At 39.9% G+C, this 17,769-nt stretch overlaps 1 protein-coding gene across 3 annotated transcripts in view; it reads left to right on the top strand.

Annotated features, from left to right (window-relative positions):
- The first annotated feature begins 567 nt into the window (after positions 1-567).
- The window catches only part of LOC106926895 (protocadherin-17), a 57,836-nt gene continuing 40,634 nt past the window's right edge, over positions 568-17,769 (top strand). For 2 of the 3 annotated variants that reach the window (XM_015002079.2, XM_088012234.1), the window contains exons 1-2: positions 568-1,896; positions 2,679-5,474. In XM_015002079.2, the coding sequence (XP_014857565.1) occupies positions 2,979-5,474 (2,496 nt within the window). In that variant the 5' untranslated portion in view covers positions 568-1,896; positions 2,679-2,978. The other variant, XM_088012235.1, reaches the window with a different exon arrangement.

The raw sequence follows: 17,769 nt of genomic DNA, 5'->3' as shown, positions 1-17,769 counted from the left end.
ACACAAAACAAACACAAGTGCTTACTGCGTTTGTCTTTATGCTCTGCGCAGACATGCATGCTTCTTTTTTGAATAAGTCCTGGGGCACATAAACACATCAGGATCAAGTTAAATGAAATTGTGCCCATATAAATGATACATTTGCATTATTTAACCCAAATACATTCAATCCAATTAATGCATTTTATGGACTAAAATATTGTGACACATGGTGGTGGCAACATCATGCTGAAATTAATTTTTTTCTGGAACAGAGAGAGAGAGGGAGACTGATCAGAATTGATTGGAAGATGGAGGGACCTAAATACAAGGCAATCCTGAAGGACAACCTGTTAGAGGCTGCAAAACTCTCCAAGATGTTAACCATTCAGGAGAAAATGACCTAAAATAAATAGTCAGAGAAATGGCTTAATGGCTTAGAAATCAAACCACACCCATGCATTGCAAAGAAAGTGAAAGTTCAAACCAAAATCAAGTTGAAAATGTTTCAAGACTAAAAATAAATGAATAAAAAAATCTGTTGTTCACAAATGGAACCCTTTCAGTCTGCTCCACAGTTGTTTTGCTAATAACCAAGGGGTAAAACATTCTGCTGTATATTGAGAAGGGGGATGCAAATGCACACCACACTTTTCAGATTTCTTAAAAAGTCTACATCTTTATGCTCTACTACGTAAAATCCAGACATATTACACTTTCTGATTGTACAAAATAGGATACCTTTAAATGCTATAAATACTTTTGCATGTACAAAAATAACCCAACAGCATCCGTTTGTTTGTATTTAAATGACAATGTTTTTTTGTTTTTTTTTTTAACTACGCCACTAATTTTAAAAAGGAGACGTGGCTATTATTTATTCAGTTAGCGGGGAAGTGAATTCACTGGTCTGTTTCTCTTCCTCCCAGTCTAACTGAAATTTCAAACCACTTGGGTTTGGCCTCGGCACGTCCGTTGGTGACCGTGCTCAACGCACCGTTTCCTTTATTGTAGCCCCGCACAACAATGAAGTGTGATATTTGAAAAAAGACAGATCCGCCACCGGTGAACTAAGACCCACCAATCATTTGTAGTCTGTACCCACGGCGGCTTTTGAATCCCTCCTTCTCTTCCCACCTCTTCAAATTCATTGGCTGCCACAGGAGTAGCGACAATGTTTAATGCACCATGCGGTGTCCGGAGTCCAGTCAGTGAGAGGAAGCGCTTGCTGTGCTTAGGGCTGTGTTACGTGCTGAAAATAGTAAGTGATGACTTGGCTTGAGTAGTTAAAAAAAAAAAAAAATCAAAAATCAAAATTTTCTCTGACAGCAGCATGGGGACTTATCCTAAAATGCGGCATTGTTGCTGACCACTTACACAGCAGCTGTCCGTCTCTCTTTGCGCACTTTGACGGGGGGACGACGCACAAGGACAAAATGCCACTACGGGAATCAGTAACTCTGAGCTGTCTCGGACGTGGGGAGAGAACACCGATCGCCCTTTAAATGTCCACCGTGGATATCGGCTACCTTTCCACACATCTGGATTCTTCTTTTCTTTTTCTTTCTTCCACACAGTAATTTTGACAACAGTTTTCCATCCTGAAGAACAGTGACTCACTGCAGGCAGAAGGCGAGCCGCTGCATCCTAATCAGACAGGAGAGAGGACTTCAGCTCATTGACATTACAGTCATACTTTGGAGCACTTTTTTTTTTTTTTATTTCTACTGCGCTGTACTGTAGAGTGCGTGTGCATCGGAGGCTTGTGGCTTTCCTACTTCACGAAGGAGAAGAAGGATACGGGTGGTACCTTTAGTGAAGTGGAAATTAAACAATCTCTTCATCGCGCTGGAATTGACAGTTTTGATTTTTTTTTTACTGTTACCCTTTTGAACTAGCGGAACAGTTTCTCCCGTGGTAAGATTGTGTTTTTTTATTATATATATATTCTTGGTGTCTTATCCGCTTTCGTGATTTTCCACCTGAAGCTCTCACTGTTGCTCATTTTCAAACCGGTGTTATTCCATAACCTTTTCCCGTACATGCGGACGCAACAGCTTCTCTCAAGGACTGTTGAGCGTTAGAGAGAAGCAGAGTTGAGAGAAACGGAGAGCAGCAGTGGGGAGAATTAAACGGCAGTGCTGAGATGTTGGCAGCTCATTTCTGACTTTTTATAAGGCTCATTTTAAATATCCGGATTATGCGGATTTGTTAATGCGCGTAAGACGATCATTTTATATTCACTCCTTCAAATAGCCCTTACAATAGGCCATCCTCAGTTTTACGCCTGCGGCGTTACCGCATTATTAAAGTTGCCCTGTTACACTTCAGTCAGCACCCTCAACAAATGTATGGGTCATTATCTCTCCGGGGTCAGATGATGCATGCACACCACATATAGATTTGAAACTGCCTGCAGAATCTTGGATTTTGTTATGTATGGGCTGCAGGAGAATACTTGCTGCCCGTGTATTTATGGGGCTGAGCGCCTTCCAAGGTTAACCAATTAACAATCTTCTCTCATAATTGTGTAGATGAATTACACATGAGCTGTGTCTCATTTTTGGCTTGGCAGTGAATCTGATTTCATCTGATTTCTCTCTGGCAGAGTGGCTTGTAGCTCATTTTGTTTTTATTCGATTTACTAATTGATTTTCACATAACATGTTTTTTTTTCTTTTCTCCTTTTCCTTTCTTAGGTGATATGAGTGAACACTTACAATGACTATTCTGTTGGAGTCTGGATCTCGATTATTGTTAAGATGAGTCTGGGTGCTCAGCTGAATATAAATTAGGCGTTCAGTACCACAGATTGCTTGCTGAGGAGAGAAAGCAACAAAGCAAAGACAATCTACAGCGACAAATGTCAAGACATCACATGATGAACTGGACTCTTTTCTTTATCCATCGTGATAGAAGTATCAAATCTGAACAGAATATCAACAGGTCACAGGTAGAATAATCACTGCACCGATTTACGCAGCTTTTACTGAGTGGAGATGCATCTTTCTATTTTCTTTTTCCTCCTGTTGTGGGCTCAAGCCTTGACATTGAAAAACTTGAATTACTCTGTCCCAGAGGAACAGGGACCAGGAACAGTGATTGGGAACATTGCCAAAGATGCCAGGCTTGGACTTGAACAGATCGGGCAGGGAGGACAGGGTAAGAAAGCCAACTTTAGGGTGTTGGAGAACTCAGCTCCACATCTTATCGATGTGGACCCCCAAAGCGGACTGCTGTACACAAAGCAGCGCATCGACAGGGAAACATTGTGTAAGAGAAACCCCAAGTGCCAGCTCTCCATGGAGGTGTTTGCCAATGACAAGGAGATATGCATGATAAAAATAGATATTCAGGACATCAATGACAACTCACCCGTTTTTCCTTCTGATCAAATTGACATCGACATTTCTGAAAATGCAGTGCCAGGGACACGCTTTCCTCTGACCAGCGCACATGACCCTGATGCAGGGGAAAATGGCCTAAAAACGTATCAAATAACTCGCGATGACTACAATCTCTTTTCGTTGGAGGTAAAATCCCGAGGGGATGGGACCAAATTCCCAGAATTAGTCATTCAGCGTCCACTGGACAGAGAAGAACGAAGCCATCACACTCTCATTTTGTCAGCCACTGATGGTGGAGAATATCCTAGATCAGGTACAATGCAGATAAATGTTAAAGTTATAGATTCCAACGATAACAGTCCAGTATTTGATCAATCTTCATACGTTGTAGAAATTCCTGAAAATTCACCTCCTGGAAAAGTCTTAATTGATTTAAATGCTACAGACCCTGATGAGGGAAACAATGGTCAAGTAGTCTATTCGTTTAGTGGCTATGCCCCTGAGAGAATCCGTGAGCTATTCTCAATAGATTCTAGAACAGGGGTCATAAAGATTCAGGGGGAAATTGACTATGAAGAGAGCTCAGTTATCGAGATTGACGTTCAGGCGAAAGATCTAGGTCCCAATCCAATCCCGGGCCACTGTAAAGTCACCGTTAAAGTGCTTGACAGGAATGATAACTGGCCATCTATAGGCTTTGTGTCTGTGAGACAGGGAGCCATCAGTGAAGCAGCACCCCCAGGCACTGTCATTGCTCTGGTCCGTGTCACAGACAAGGACTCTGGAAGAAATGGGCAGCTCCAGTGCAGGGTGTTGGGTAATGTCCCCTTTAAACTCGAGGAGAACTATGATAACTTCTACACAGTGGTTACAGACAGGCCCCTGGACAGAGAGGTGCAGGATGAATACAACGTTACTATTGTAGCCAAAGACAATGGCATTTCTCCTTTAAACTCCACAAAATCTTTTACGGTGAAGATTCTTGACGAGAACGATAATGTTCCTCGCTTCACCAAGTCAGTCTACCTACTTCAAATTCCTGAGAACAACATCCCTGGGGAGTACCTAGGTTCAGTTCTTGCACACGACCCAGACCTAGGCCAGAATGGCACTGTGTACTACAGTATTGTCAACTCCAACGTAAGTGGGGGTGATGTCAACACCTATGTTAATGTAAATGCCGCTAACGGAGCCATCTATGCTGTAAGATCTTTTAACTATGAGCAAATAAAGTATTTTGACTTCAAAGTTCTTGCTAAAGACGCAGGATCTCCACACTTAGAGAGCAATGCTACTGTGCGCATTAGTGTCTTAGACGTCAATGACAACATCCCTGTCATAGTTTTGCCGCTTCTCCAGAATGACACAGCTGAAATCCACGTTCCAAGAAATGTTGGCGTTGGCTACATTGTTACCACAGTGAGAGCAGTAGATAACGACTATGGCGAGAGCGGAAGACTCACCTATGAAATATCAGATGGCAACGAAGAACACCTCTTTGAGATTGATCCTGTCACTGGGGAGGTGCGAACCGCTCACCCTTTCTGGGATGATGTAAGTCCCATTGTTGAGTTGATCATTCGTGTATCAGACCACGGCAAGCCAACTCTAACTGCCGCTGCAAGACTCATTGTCAAGGCCTCCAATGGGCGTCCTCCAGATGGACTACCACACATGAAAGACAATCAAAACTGGGACATGTCACTGCCTCTTATTGTGACTCTGAGCATCATATCTATCATGCTTCTAGCTGCCATGGTGACCATAGCAATCAAGTGCAAGCGGGAGAACAAGGAAATTCGTACTTATAATTGTCGCATTGCAGAGTACTCGCACCCACAGCTGGGTAAAGGCAAGAAGAAGAAGATAAACAAGAACGACATCATGCTGGTGCAAAGCGAAGTGGAGGAGCGGGATGCCATGAATGTGATGAATGTGGTAAGCAGCCCTTCCCTGGCCACCTCTCCCATGTACTTTGACTATCAGACACGCCTGCCACTCAGCTCACCAAGGTCAGAGGTCATGTACCTCAAACCCACTGCCAATAACCTCAGCGTGCCCCAAAGCCACGTGGGATGCCACACCAGCTTCACAGGCCCAGTCACCAGCACTACAGACACACCTACTAACCGCATGTCCATCATACAGGTAAGAGAAATTGCATTCTTCTCCTTCACTGTGGTACCATCATTTTTACATCACAAGCTGCACAAAGCTCCCATTTCCCACATCAGCACTTACTTTTGTTTCTTTAAATGAAAAAAAAAAAAAAAAAAAGATAAGGACAGACAGTGGCAGAGCGACCCAGGAGCAGTGATAGAAAAAATAAAAGATGCAAGGGAGGGGTGAGCATTAGAAGGATTAAACTGCCATTCTGGTGCTCACATAGAACAGAGCCGATGACATCAACGCAAATCTGTTGTCCCGGAAATATGTGACAACTTTTATCTTTTTTTTTTTTTCAGGTCAGCCTCTGTGCAGTTGTTTTTATTTCCCTTTAAAGTTTTCTGTTCTTGTAGGAGAAAGCTATTTATCCCAGAAACTAAAATATTATATTGTCCTATAATTGCTATCTGGCTATAAAACAGGCATTACCCCTATTTCTTAGGCCTAATGCCAATTTAAATTACTAAAGAATTATCTACAAAAAAAACACAACTATGTATTTAGTATGTAATGCATTTAGTTGGTTAAAACAACAGCTTATATGAAGAGGAAGCTATTTCTAATCAATAACTATTTAGTATGTCATGATATTTTACAGTTCCTTTCATACTTATTCTAGTGGTTTTATTCCTGGCGATAAGGAGATTGTACTTATTTTCTTGACTACTTTATACGTCTTTGTGCCAAGTAGTAGGGTACATAAGCCTCCAACGTGATAAGTTCTCAGAGTCTTTGGCCTTAAGCCCATTAAAGGTCTGTCGTGGTCGACAAGGATTAAACCCAGCTTAAGCCAGTGGTGTATTCCACAACACCTAATGGGCAGTCACAGTAAAGTTAACCAGTGTCTTGTTTTCTTACTATTGTTCCAGTTTTGGTTGATATCTGTCCCTTCTAAATGTAGTTTTGATGGGTGTTGTTTCTATTATCTGGGTTAATTATTTTGCTATTTGATAAAGGCCTTGATTTACATTCCCCAAATATAGCACAAATTTATTCCCCATATTTATTATGTTCATCTACTTCTTATTCAGAACAGATGTAATCTTAGAGCACTATATATAGAAAAAATAAACAGGTGCAATTTAAAACCAGTTATGCTTATTATCTCCACTTATCCTCTGGGACTTCAACCATCATAGTCTAGGTTACGCTGTTTGCTTGTTCCCCGTTGGTGTTTGGGACGATGATTGCGATCAGAAGTGACATATTTCCACCAGGAAAGAAGCCAAATGTCTGTTGTTCTGTCTCGCATTCTTTTTCCCTCCTTCTATTATGAACTGGCTATGAAGGCCGGAGGTCAGCACAAAGACTGTTGATGCTTCCTATTATGAAGAACAAAATAATTGCTGGTCCATTCCACAGACAGTTTCCCTGCTAATCTACTCGTGATGAATTGGACTGCATTAGGCTGTCTTACACTTGTTTATGAGTGTTTTTCTGCCTAACTGTTAAAGGCAAAAATAAAACATAAAAAAAAAAAAAACAAGAGGGATCAACACATTCTATAGTGCCTTGTTTACGGAAGGATCCTTCAATGCATGGGTGCTTTATTGTATTATTCAATAGAAACCTGTGTTGAGGGAGATGGCCTGAGGCATTAAGTTTCTTCAGAAGCTGTACAGAAAGGTATCAATTTCTTCCGTCCTCCTTCCTCCTACCTTCACTCCATTTGCATGGACAGTAAGTAACCTGAGTCAGGAAAGTGTCTATGGTAAAAATGTCAGGAAACAAAGACAGAATTTCCCTTTTATCGATCCAAGGCCTCTCGGCCTATCTGTCACTATGGTTGCCACAGTGCTGTGGCTGCGTAGGAAAAACAAATGAATAGATGAATAAACCGGATGAACATATCACCTCTTCACAAGGGCACCTTTGTGGTGCTGGCTTCATCTGTGTATTGTGGAGCAACATTAACTGCCCGCAATGTGTGGTCTTCATCTGTAGAGCTGGTTTACACAAATAATATTTGCACTAGGAGAGGGGCTGAGATGGTGTTTAGCTTGAATACAGGAATGACATAAAGAATTCAGCAAAGCTACACTTTCCTTATTATCCTCATCACCATGCAAGGACATTACATAGTGGAGAATATTGTCATTTGTAAACAGAATTCCCGAGAAGAGATGGATGATATACAGCGAAGCCTAATTCCGCTTTAGGCATAAAAGGAAATTACTCTGTATGGAATCAATAATAAAACTAGTCTGTAGCAAAATTCCTCGGGGTTCAGGATGAATGGACTGTAATATTTTTGCTTAACAGAGCCTGCGCTAAAAGTGACTGGAAATGGATTCAGATTCACCAAACTGGAAGTCACTTACTGACTTGTTTAGAGGCTTGCCTTTTTAAGTCATTATTGTGACCAAATTTGAAAACTCTGGTTTGTCAAACAGAAGATGTGGCACTGATATAAGCTTGTGTATTAGTTCTTGTATTAAAAAAAACTTAATGTTATGTCTGTGAGACATTTGTCTTGCTAATAAGATATGAGTGGCTCTGTAAAAAAAGGCAGTAAAAGCTGCCTTTAGGTGGCGGTATTCTGCCTTTTGTGGGGTCGCATTGACATGAGAGTGGCAAGAAAAGCAGGGCTCCAGTATCTACTGACTTGTCACTCGTCAGTTTATTAAAAGAGTTCTGCTCTATCAAGAAAGGATATATGTGGAATCATCAGCTATAGCAGGTTTTCCAAATGCAGCCTCTTCTTACAGCATTCCTCTGCTACAGGTCTGATTGACATTCACTGAATTGTGAATCCATGATATTGATGGTTCATTTAGCAATACATGTTGCTAGAAGGACAAGAAAAAAACACTATCAGCTGTTAAACAGCTGATAGTGTTAAACAGGAAATTCCTGTTTAACACTTAAAAAAATAACTGTATATATATATATATATATATATATATATATATAGCTGATTTCCACCCTGAAGACGTATCTGGACCGAGGCCCGGCCCGCTCCGTCTGAGTCCGCATGGGGCCCAAACGGGACCGGATGGACACGGATGGATCCAGCTGCTGAGCGAAATTGGATCAGAGACGTTTCAGTTTTTCTTTTCAAGCGATTGTTTTTCTGATGTATATATATATATATATATATATAGTTAATTGTTTAAGTGTTAAACAGTAATTTCCTCTGAATGGAATCAGAGTAATAAAGCCAGTCTGTAGCGAAATTCCTCCTCAGGGTTCAGGAATCATGGACTGCAATATTTACACATAAATATTTGTTATGTGTCCCCACATACACACATATGTGTATGTGTGGCAGGAAAAGGAACTTTTGAGCGATGCGATTGTGACCATTAAAGTTGCGTATTTACTCTGCTTTAGATTTTTCACTCTTTTGATCTGTTTAGGTTGAGAATATGCATGCCATCATTTTAACTGGAGCAGATGTTGAGAATGGATGCTTCTAGGGATGGTCTTACTCTGCATAATTTAGGGAGATTGTGTGTGTTTGTGTGTGGGTGTAGTGTCATTGTGTATTCCAGGCATGTGATTTAAGCCTTTAGCTGGCAGGCTCCGTGACAGAGCCCCTCTCTTTTATGAGCGTGACAATGTTGCGTTTGTCCGAACCTTGAAACACCCTTCCTCCAAGACACACACACACACACACACACGCAGATGCACACACACACACGTAGGTCTGTTTTTAAGGATTCAACCAAAAAGTCTTATCCAAGCCTCAGTGGTATATTGTATTGAAATTGCTCCCACACTTCAGTAGCTACTGAGCCAATGAATAGAAAAGCACTCTTTATTTCATTTTTTTTTCTCCTTTCATCTTTCGATAACTCCTTTGGTCTGGAGCTTCCTACAGGGTAAGTTTAGTAAACATGTATATATTCAAACCTGCTGTCAGGTTTTGCAGTATAACAATAAAATGTGTAGGCAGTTATGGCAAATGAGAAACACTTCGAGAAACCTTTTGCAATTTGTGTTTATTTGTCCCCTTGTGGGCCTACTATTATTTGTCCCCTTGTGGGCCTACTAAGTCTCTAAGACAGATCTGTTTTATTTGAGCTCGACTGTACATAAAGAAATATTATCTTGCCTTGGGGTTTATTTTTGTATTTCTTCAAATAAACCTGCCCCTACTGTACATAACACACCACGATGAGGTATTAAATTATTAATAAGCACTTTTATGTCTCTTCATGCTACCCAAAGCTGATATGATAGATACAACTGGGAGGAAGTGCAGTCAAACCAAAGAGTGTTGCTCTGGGGAATAAATCCAAGTTATTTTATCTCTTTTCCCAGAACACACAAGTTTGGATAATATGTATATTTTTATTTTATTTGCAACTGTCGCTAGTGTTTAATCGTCATCGTTGAGAAAGGGCTTGTTTCCGTATAGATGCCTTCACAGTGGTTAGACGCGGCAGCGGCTGTGCAAAGCAGAGTATAAAGCTATATTTGCATCCTCGTTCATTAATAAATCATGATGTTTAACAAATCAGAGCTAAAGCAGAAGATGTCACAATAAACATCAGAGGTCTCGGGCTACTTGTTTATGAACCGGAGGAAATGAGGATAGCTGAACTCAGAGAAAGTGGGGAACCAGAAGATGCTCGTTAACTGGTATAGGCAGAATTTGAGTGCTTATTTGAGACATTATGAGGCAGTGAGAGAAGAAGAGAGAGGGACAGAGGGCAGTGTAGTAGCCTCTCAAATAGCCAATCAGTCTCCACTCTCCTATGTGGGAATTGTATTTAAGTTTTATGAAAGATGGAAAGCAGAAAATTAGGTCTGATTGCAATGTGCATCGCCCGTGTCTTTTATCTTCCCACATTCATTACATAAACAGATATTATAAGCAGACTGAAAGTTTGTTTGAGATTTAACGCAGCTTTAGAAAGGAATGTTTTATTTATTTCCCGTTTTCAAAAATCCCAGTAACCCGTTCTAAATAATTTATCCGTTGGCTCCATACTTCGCTTACCACTACTTACGATTTCCCCTTGTAACTAAAAACAAACTTCACATGCTGTAGACAGATATGGACTGGTTTGTTGGTGACCCACTGGATGCAGAGGAAGCGCTTTCCATATGGACTCCGCGCTTAGCTGTGCTGCATAATTTCATTAGTTTAACAGACCTCCCAACCTGGCAATGCAGGCCAACAAAGGAATTTTTATTTATTTTTTGGTAGCGTAATGAAAGACACAGGAAATGAGCACACAAGTCACCCTTCATGATAGCCAGATTGACCGGACACATTAACCAATTTTCTTGGCTCAGTAGGAAACAGCCAATTGGAGATGACATGAGCTTGATAATAAAACTGCGGCTTGTCAGTGAATGCTTGCTCTCTTATTGTGTGCTGGTGTGTGCCTAGCTGTGTTAGAGACAGAGGGGAAGAGGACGATGAAGATTTTTATGCCTAATTCAGCACTGTTTTGCTTGACTTGCATTTAACTGAGAGACTGGAAAAGTTTTATGCCACTATTTACTATTCCATGATGCCAAGCACACTTCTTTCTTTATTTCTGGATGCTGTCTTGTCCAGCACTCTCTTGTTTGCCAGACCTTGTTGATACCGTATTTCTGTTATGCTGCAGGTGCACTCCTACACAGGATACATCTCAGCGTTTTGTACCTGAGAATACATCCACTGTAATGTTTTTATTTTTTTGTTGTTTTGCATAATTTAAGATGTTTCCTGAGAAAAAAATAAGAATTTGTCAAAAAAATCCACATGCTACCACTCAGTTTGTTGTTGCTGGCATTGTGCTGCAAGCAAGTTGGGCAAAAGAAACCAATCTTTGATTACGAGAGGCTGTAGAGACGAGAGAACAAAACATAACCTTCACAGCAAAGGAATCTGTGATTCAACTGCCACGCGTCTGCCTGTATTTCTGCGCGGACACGCGCGCGCGTGTGCGCGCACAACCTCGCACCTGTGCTACCACCAGCAGAGCTCTGAAGCACAGGTCTTGCTGGTTTCCCCAGAGCGAAATGGTCTTCGCTGTTGGGGCCGCCTGTCCCCCGTAGGCTCTGGATCCCTGCCGGCATCCTCACACTCGGCTTTTTAAGTCACAGGTGGGCCTTAGATGGAACTGAAGACAGACTCAGAAAGGAATGACCACACATTAACGTGCAACAAAATGCACGACACACAAGGGGTCGCCTAGGTGTACAGAGCATGGTGATGTATTCTTTGAACTGCCAACAACTGGGTCTCCTTGCTGTAAATCAAACGCTCTCAAAGTCAAACAAAGTAGAGCCCGCTCTGCTGTGCCTTGGCTCCGGTCCAGCCTGAGAGAGCTTTTATTTCTGCCACATCTTCTTTCACTGTGCCCCCCAGGCATGTGCTGTAGAAACAACACGTAGCTCAAAGAATGAGTTATGTGAAACTGTTCTCACCTTCTATCTCATTAGTATAAGAGAAATGATTTATCCCCCTCTGCCTGAATCTCTCGCTCTCTCTCCTTGTCCTTGCCTTTTACAGTTCAGCTCTTCTTCAGCTTCATCAGTAATGTGATTAATTGTTTGGAGGCATATATCATGCATACCATCTCATTTGCTATAATTTAACCTAACTGCATGTCAAAACAAGCTGTTATAAAATGACTCCCTCTCCCTCGTGCAATCACAGGAGTACATTACTGGCCAGTTACAAATAGGACATTACGATTTCCCTCGCAATTTGCGTGCAGTCCTATCTGAATTTGTGCATGGTGTGTGTGAGAGATTGTTAAACTGAAATGAGAGCGATCCTCCCGTTCTCTTCTGTTGCTGCCTATATCTATCGCGCAGCTTGAAATCTGACCCCCGTGTCTATAGCCCTGAGTATGCATGAGAGAAATCGAGAAGCGGCTGTGTATTGGAGTGTTGATGGAAATGGAGGCGAATGGTCCCACACTCTTAGATCCTATTGCCTAAACAAAGAGCCACTAAGTGGTGGGAGCACAAGATTTGTTGTCAAACCTTGACGGTTTCTGTTCTTAGTGGTAGCAGTGGCAAGGCTAAGTGCTAATGGCATATTGAAATTTTTTTTTTTATTTCGCCAGTCTTATCTTTGTCTGTTGTACCACACAGATGTACTGAATTGGTCCCTTGCTGGGTTTATGTCTTAGCAAGAAATCTTTTTGGGTCCTTTAGCATTCAGATCAATGGCTGGTTTGCTCCGTTTCTTATTGATTTTTGCTCTGTTTGGTACTGACTTACTGTTTTTCATTATCTAGCGCTCTTAGCATTGTTAAGTAAAAAAAAGACCCAGAGCTCTTGGTCTTTGCCTTCATTTTTAGGATTTCTTTTCTTTCTCTCAGCCCTTGTCATCTCAGATAAGCATAGCAATTGCTCATGTTACAGACGACCCAAGCCAAATTTATAATGATGAGATTATGTTGTCAACAGTACAGGGTGTATATGTCTGCTGTATTGATCTGTGCAAAGTCCTAATAAATGAAGTACCACAATGGAAGCGTTGGCTCAGTAATAACTCTGAACAGATCTTGCTATTTATATACTCTCAACACTGCTTGGATGATGGATGGATCTTTTTCCGTTTTCCTCTTGTCTTTTTTTATGCCCTGTCTCAATTAATCCCTCCTCTTCCTCTTTTCTCCTCTCCTGTTTGAGGTCATAGCAACATGCTTGACTGAAATTCTTGCAGGTGGAGAGACATGGGTGCTGCCAATCAGACAGGATCCAAGGGCGGTAGAGCAGGGCAAAGACAAGTTAGCAACGCCTTTGTGCATGTGTGTTTGCGTGTGTGTGTGTGTGTGTGTGTGTGTCTTAAAAAGGCTGAGGTTTGAAGCAGGGTCTATCTATGTATTTGAAGAGAAGGTCAGCAGGATTTAGAGGCTCAGATTATGTGTGATTGTTTCTTCAGTGGGCTAGCTGATTAACGCCAAAGCTGCTCTGCCAGATCCTTGACGCTCCATAGAGACACTTAAAAGAGACAGAGAGAAACTTACATCCAACACTCTGACAATGGAGCATTATCCTAAAGCTTGTTTTTCTGCTTTTCCCCAGGAGCAAGAATAGCTTCCACCCTGTCTTCCATTGTCTGTTATTCAGGCTTAACCTTTTTCTAAAATATTACACCCCCTATTGGCCCTTTAAGTCACCTTGTTATAAAAGTACCCCAATGTATTTTGTGTCTGTTTGCATATTCATTGAGAGGGAGTGAGGACGAGAGGGCCTTTATGTGTGTCCATGTGCATTGGTGTATGTATTAATGTGAGACCCATGAATTCAGTCTGTGTCAATATTTGTGTGTTTCTTTGTCTGTGTCTGGCCTTGGTATTGGGCTTTTGGGAAGACTCTAAAAAGCCCTTTCATCCACAGAATGGCGCACCCCCCCCCCCTCCTCCATTCAATTGGAATAATTGTATTATTTATTGTTTTGTTCACAAGCTCTCAGCTTCTGTCTTGTTTATCAGCAGAGGAGCCAATAATTTGTGGATTATTTCTTTGCAGGAGAAAAACTAAACAAATCTGCAAAATAAGAGGACTTAATGAAGTCAGTTTACAAGTGTAATTATTGTATGCTGAAGCTAAACACTGGGTCACAATATGTTTATTGAACAATTATTCCTAACACAGAATCATGCAGCTGTTTATTGACTTTGTCCTAAAGATGCCTCTTTCTGCTCTGGTGTCTTTGTAGTGAAAAGATATTATAATTTCGGATTACTCACACAAACTGCCCATTTTCTGAGAAGGGAAATAATTCAGATAATGCCAAATAATTTTTCTTTATATTTTCTTTATACTTAGCTTTGAGTAATAATTGCTGCTTTTCCTGGAATAAAATTACTTAAGTATTTACTACTGTTTCGTTTTGATTGAGCACAGCAAAACATGTGCTCAATCATGTCTGTCTTTTTATAAGGCCTTTTGGAAAAAAAAAAAAAAAAAGTAGTTAACTGGCTCTTTTCTTTAGACTGGAATTAACTACTTTTGGGAGAAAGTAAGAACCATGGCATCAGTTAAATAAATATAAGGGCAACAGAGAATGATGAAAACATGCTCCTTTGAAAAGCTTCGTGTTGCAAACATTCCAGAAAAAAAAAAAAAAATCATAGTTCATGTTCAAAGGTCCAAATTAAATTTCCTGATAGATTAGTAAATCAATTTTGTAAATGTGTGTACATCTTGAAAATAAATTAAACTTTATGCCTTCACTTAGTTGTCTGTCAGCCTAAATTTTGGACATTAAAACATAACGAGCTGCCTGATTTTATTAAAAAGTATAACTTAAACATAATTAATTATATTACTTTCCGTGCCTCGAAGAAGAAAATGTGTTGTTTTGTTTTTATGGCTCCTTTCTTCAGAAATCAAGTTCTTTGTTTTGAATGGCCCATTTTTTACACATGGTGTTATGGCAGCATACTGTGGAGGTTTTAAGTCTTCCTATGAGCTAGCAGAACATGCCAAGCAGTAAGTCGTGCACTCTGTCCAGATTGGCTTGCTGTTTGGTCTGAACTCTGATCAGTTTTGTTTTGAGAATAGCTGATTTTAGCCTGTCATTTTTTCTTACTGAGAAATTTATATGTTTTCACCCAGTACTGCATATTATATTAAATCATTTTATTAGTGAGAAGTATCTTTAGTGTTTCTGTATCCTTTAGTCATAACTTCATTGAAAAACAAACAGAAAACAAACACAAGTCATAGTAGATAAACAATGGGGAGAAACACTTATTATCTGTGTCCATCAACTGCGTAAAGTTAAATTCCAAGTCTGAGTCTTAAGGCAGAAATTGTAAAACTTAGTTCCATGTTAGTAAGAAAAATCTAAAGGTATCAGACTGCACACCAGCGCATCCTAACCTGGAAATTAATGATTTTATTAATCTAGATCTATCTAAATGCAAAATGGAAACTGTAAAGAAGGCTCTAAATCAAAGCAACAGATGTCCTGACTGAAATAAATAAACAGGTGGTGTAGCTGAGTTTTTTTACTACAGGTTTCATTTTCTTTGTGTAGATACCAAAGTGGTTTCACTATTCTGAAAAGTTTCAGAAACAAAGTGAAGACGCCCGTATTTACCTCAAAGAGAATTGTATAAAGGGGTAACTCCCTGTTTACTTATTGCAGTAAACATACACTATGCATGTTTCTCTTTATGACTAAGCACAATGTCTTTTTGTATGATGACAATATATCACCTCAAGCTGGACCTTCTCAGCTGAGTTTGCTTTGGAATAATGAGGGTTTAACAGGATCAGTGTGCATTCTAGGCTTTAGATAACTTCAGTTCAAACAGTTGTCACTATTAATGAGCAAGTAATAGAGGATTAGTGGTCCTGACTCTAAAATTTCATACTGTTCTAGAGAACACTTTTTTGTGTTCTCTAGATAATTTTAAACGCAACTGATGAATGTGGCATCAAGGGAAATCCTCTGTCTCTCATTTCTGTCATGTTTTCTTTGATGTCTCATATTTTTCTTCATTAATAATCAAAAGACTGGTTCTAAGCAACTCAGACAAGCTGGTAAAATTTGTCTGTATACAAATGTCTCATGTAGTAGAGGAGAACAGCACAAACAAAGCTCTGTGTTGCTCTTTTTTGTTTTATTATTTCATTTACATATCTTGTGCAGTAATAAAGAGCTATCTATTTGAAAAGTCATATTTATCATTTACTCCTGGGGCCAAACAGCAAGTTATGTCTGTTGTACAGATAGAAGTGTATATATGCATTGTGTCATCCATCTTTCCTCTCAGCAGAAGATAGTTTTCTCTAAAATAGTTCAGTACATAGTTTACAGGTTCAGTCTTAACCAAAAATTACCTCACATTTAAGGCAAGGGCTATTACCATGAAATATAATAATTTAATATTTTTGTTTACTTGCTTTTTTTCCTATGGTCTGGCAGATCCACACAATAGGACTGTGTAAACAGCTTTTTGTCCCAACATTATGAATAATAGAAGTGCACACACATAAGCACCCAGTCACACAAACACAGGCTAACGCAGAATCATGCACAGATTCTCTCACACATGTAGACACCAACTCCCTGGTCTGGTAGAAGAGGATTATGACTTCTCACTCAGCCCCAAAAACCCTAGGGTCAGTCATATGAATTCACTCAATTTGAATTTAGTTTGCAGCTTGTTAGGCTATGAATTGTGCCAGTGCCACCCAGATGAAACTGGAATTAATTTTTCTGCTTGAATATCCCACTCACATGGCTTTTTGGTGATCCCACAGTCTGCTTGCCCGAAGACAAATGTACAGCAGCTTGTGAGGCAGTGGATTTTTGCAATTTTCAACACTTATGACTTGTTTGTCATGCAAACCACAAACTAACAGAATTAAATTGATGTTGATTTTTGCTTTACAAAACAAGAATCATTTGCTTAAATTAAATCTAAAATTAGGGGAAACATTTGGGTTTCATTTGATGCACACAGAAAGAACTATTTGCTCCTGTGAGCTGTAACCCACTCTGTTCCATTCTGATGGAGAATAAACAGCAAAAATGGGATTTTGGATTTTTAAAAACACTTATTTATACTGTATTAAACGAAAATGCAAAAGGCTTAATGCATGTTTATTATATGCATGGGATACTTTACACTGTAGTCTCAATAGCGCTATAGGATGAATCTGTTACGATTCTTGAATAGTGAAATAGTCTGTATTTGGTATTTTGTTCAAATGTTAATTGATATATATTATGTCACTGATTTAAAATGTGCCAATTATTTATATTTTTCCATGCCATCTCCTCCACAACATGCCACCCTGGGCAGTTGCCCATATCACCCACATCAGAAATCACCACTGCTAGTGATATTAAAAATGATCTTGGTGCCTGTAATTGTTTCTCCTCCCATTACTATCTTCTGCAAGGCCCTCTTTCCTCTGTATTGCTGTAGAGCTCCATTCTGAGACATCAACCACAGTTCTGTAGAAAGTTGCAAAAATGTAAATGAGGGTCCTGTTTCTAAATCTGAGGTGCATTCTTTGACTAGATGTGGTGCATAATCCTTATAGGAGTTTTATCTTTCTAAGCCACTAGCAGCAAACATTCAGATGCTTTTTTTTTATTTATTTTTTTATTTATTTATTTGTTCATGTACAATTCAACATGTGTCTACATGACTTGTGATTTAAATTATATGCAAGTCTTACAAAGTCAGGTAAGTTACTGAGGTGATAATTCAAACTATGAATCTAAGGTTTCTCATGTATTCATTCAATATCATAAACTATTTAATTAGATTAGCTTCACAGTAGTGCGCGGGTAAGCATCACCCCCTCGGTTCTCATGTGTTCTCCTTTTGAATCCACTTTAGTCTCC

This window comes from Poecilia mexicana, unplaced genomic scaffold (assembly GCF_051168715.1).
Source record: "Poecilia mexicana isolate PSO_F unplaced genomic scaffold, ASM5116871v1 scaffold_14, whole genome shotgun sequence".
Taxonomy (NCBI): domain Eukaryota; kingdom Metazoa; phylum Chordata; class Actinopteri; order Cyprinodontiformes; family Poeciliidae; genus Poecilia; species Poecilia mexicana.
The sequence above is the reverse complement of the archived record's forward strand: the minus strand, read 5'-3'. Positions and strand labels throughout refer to the sequence as shown.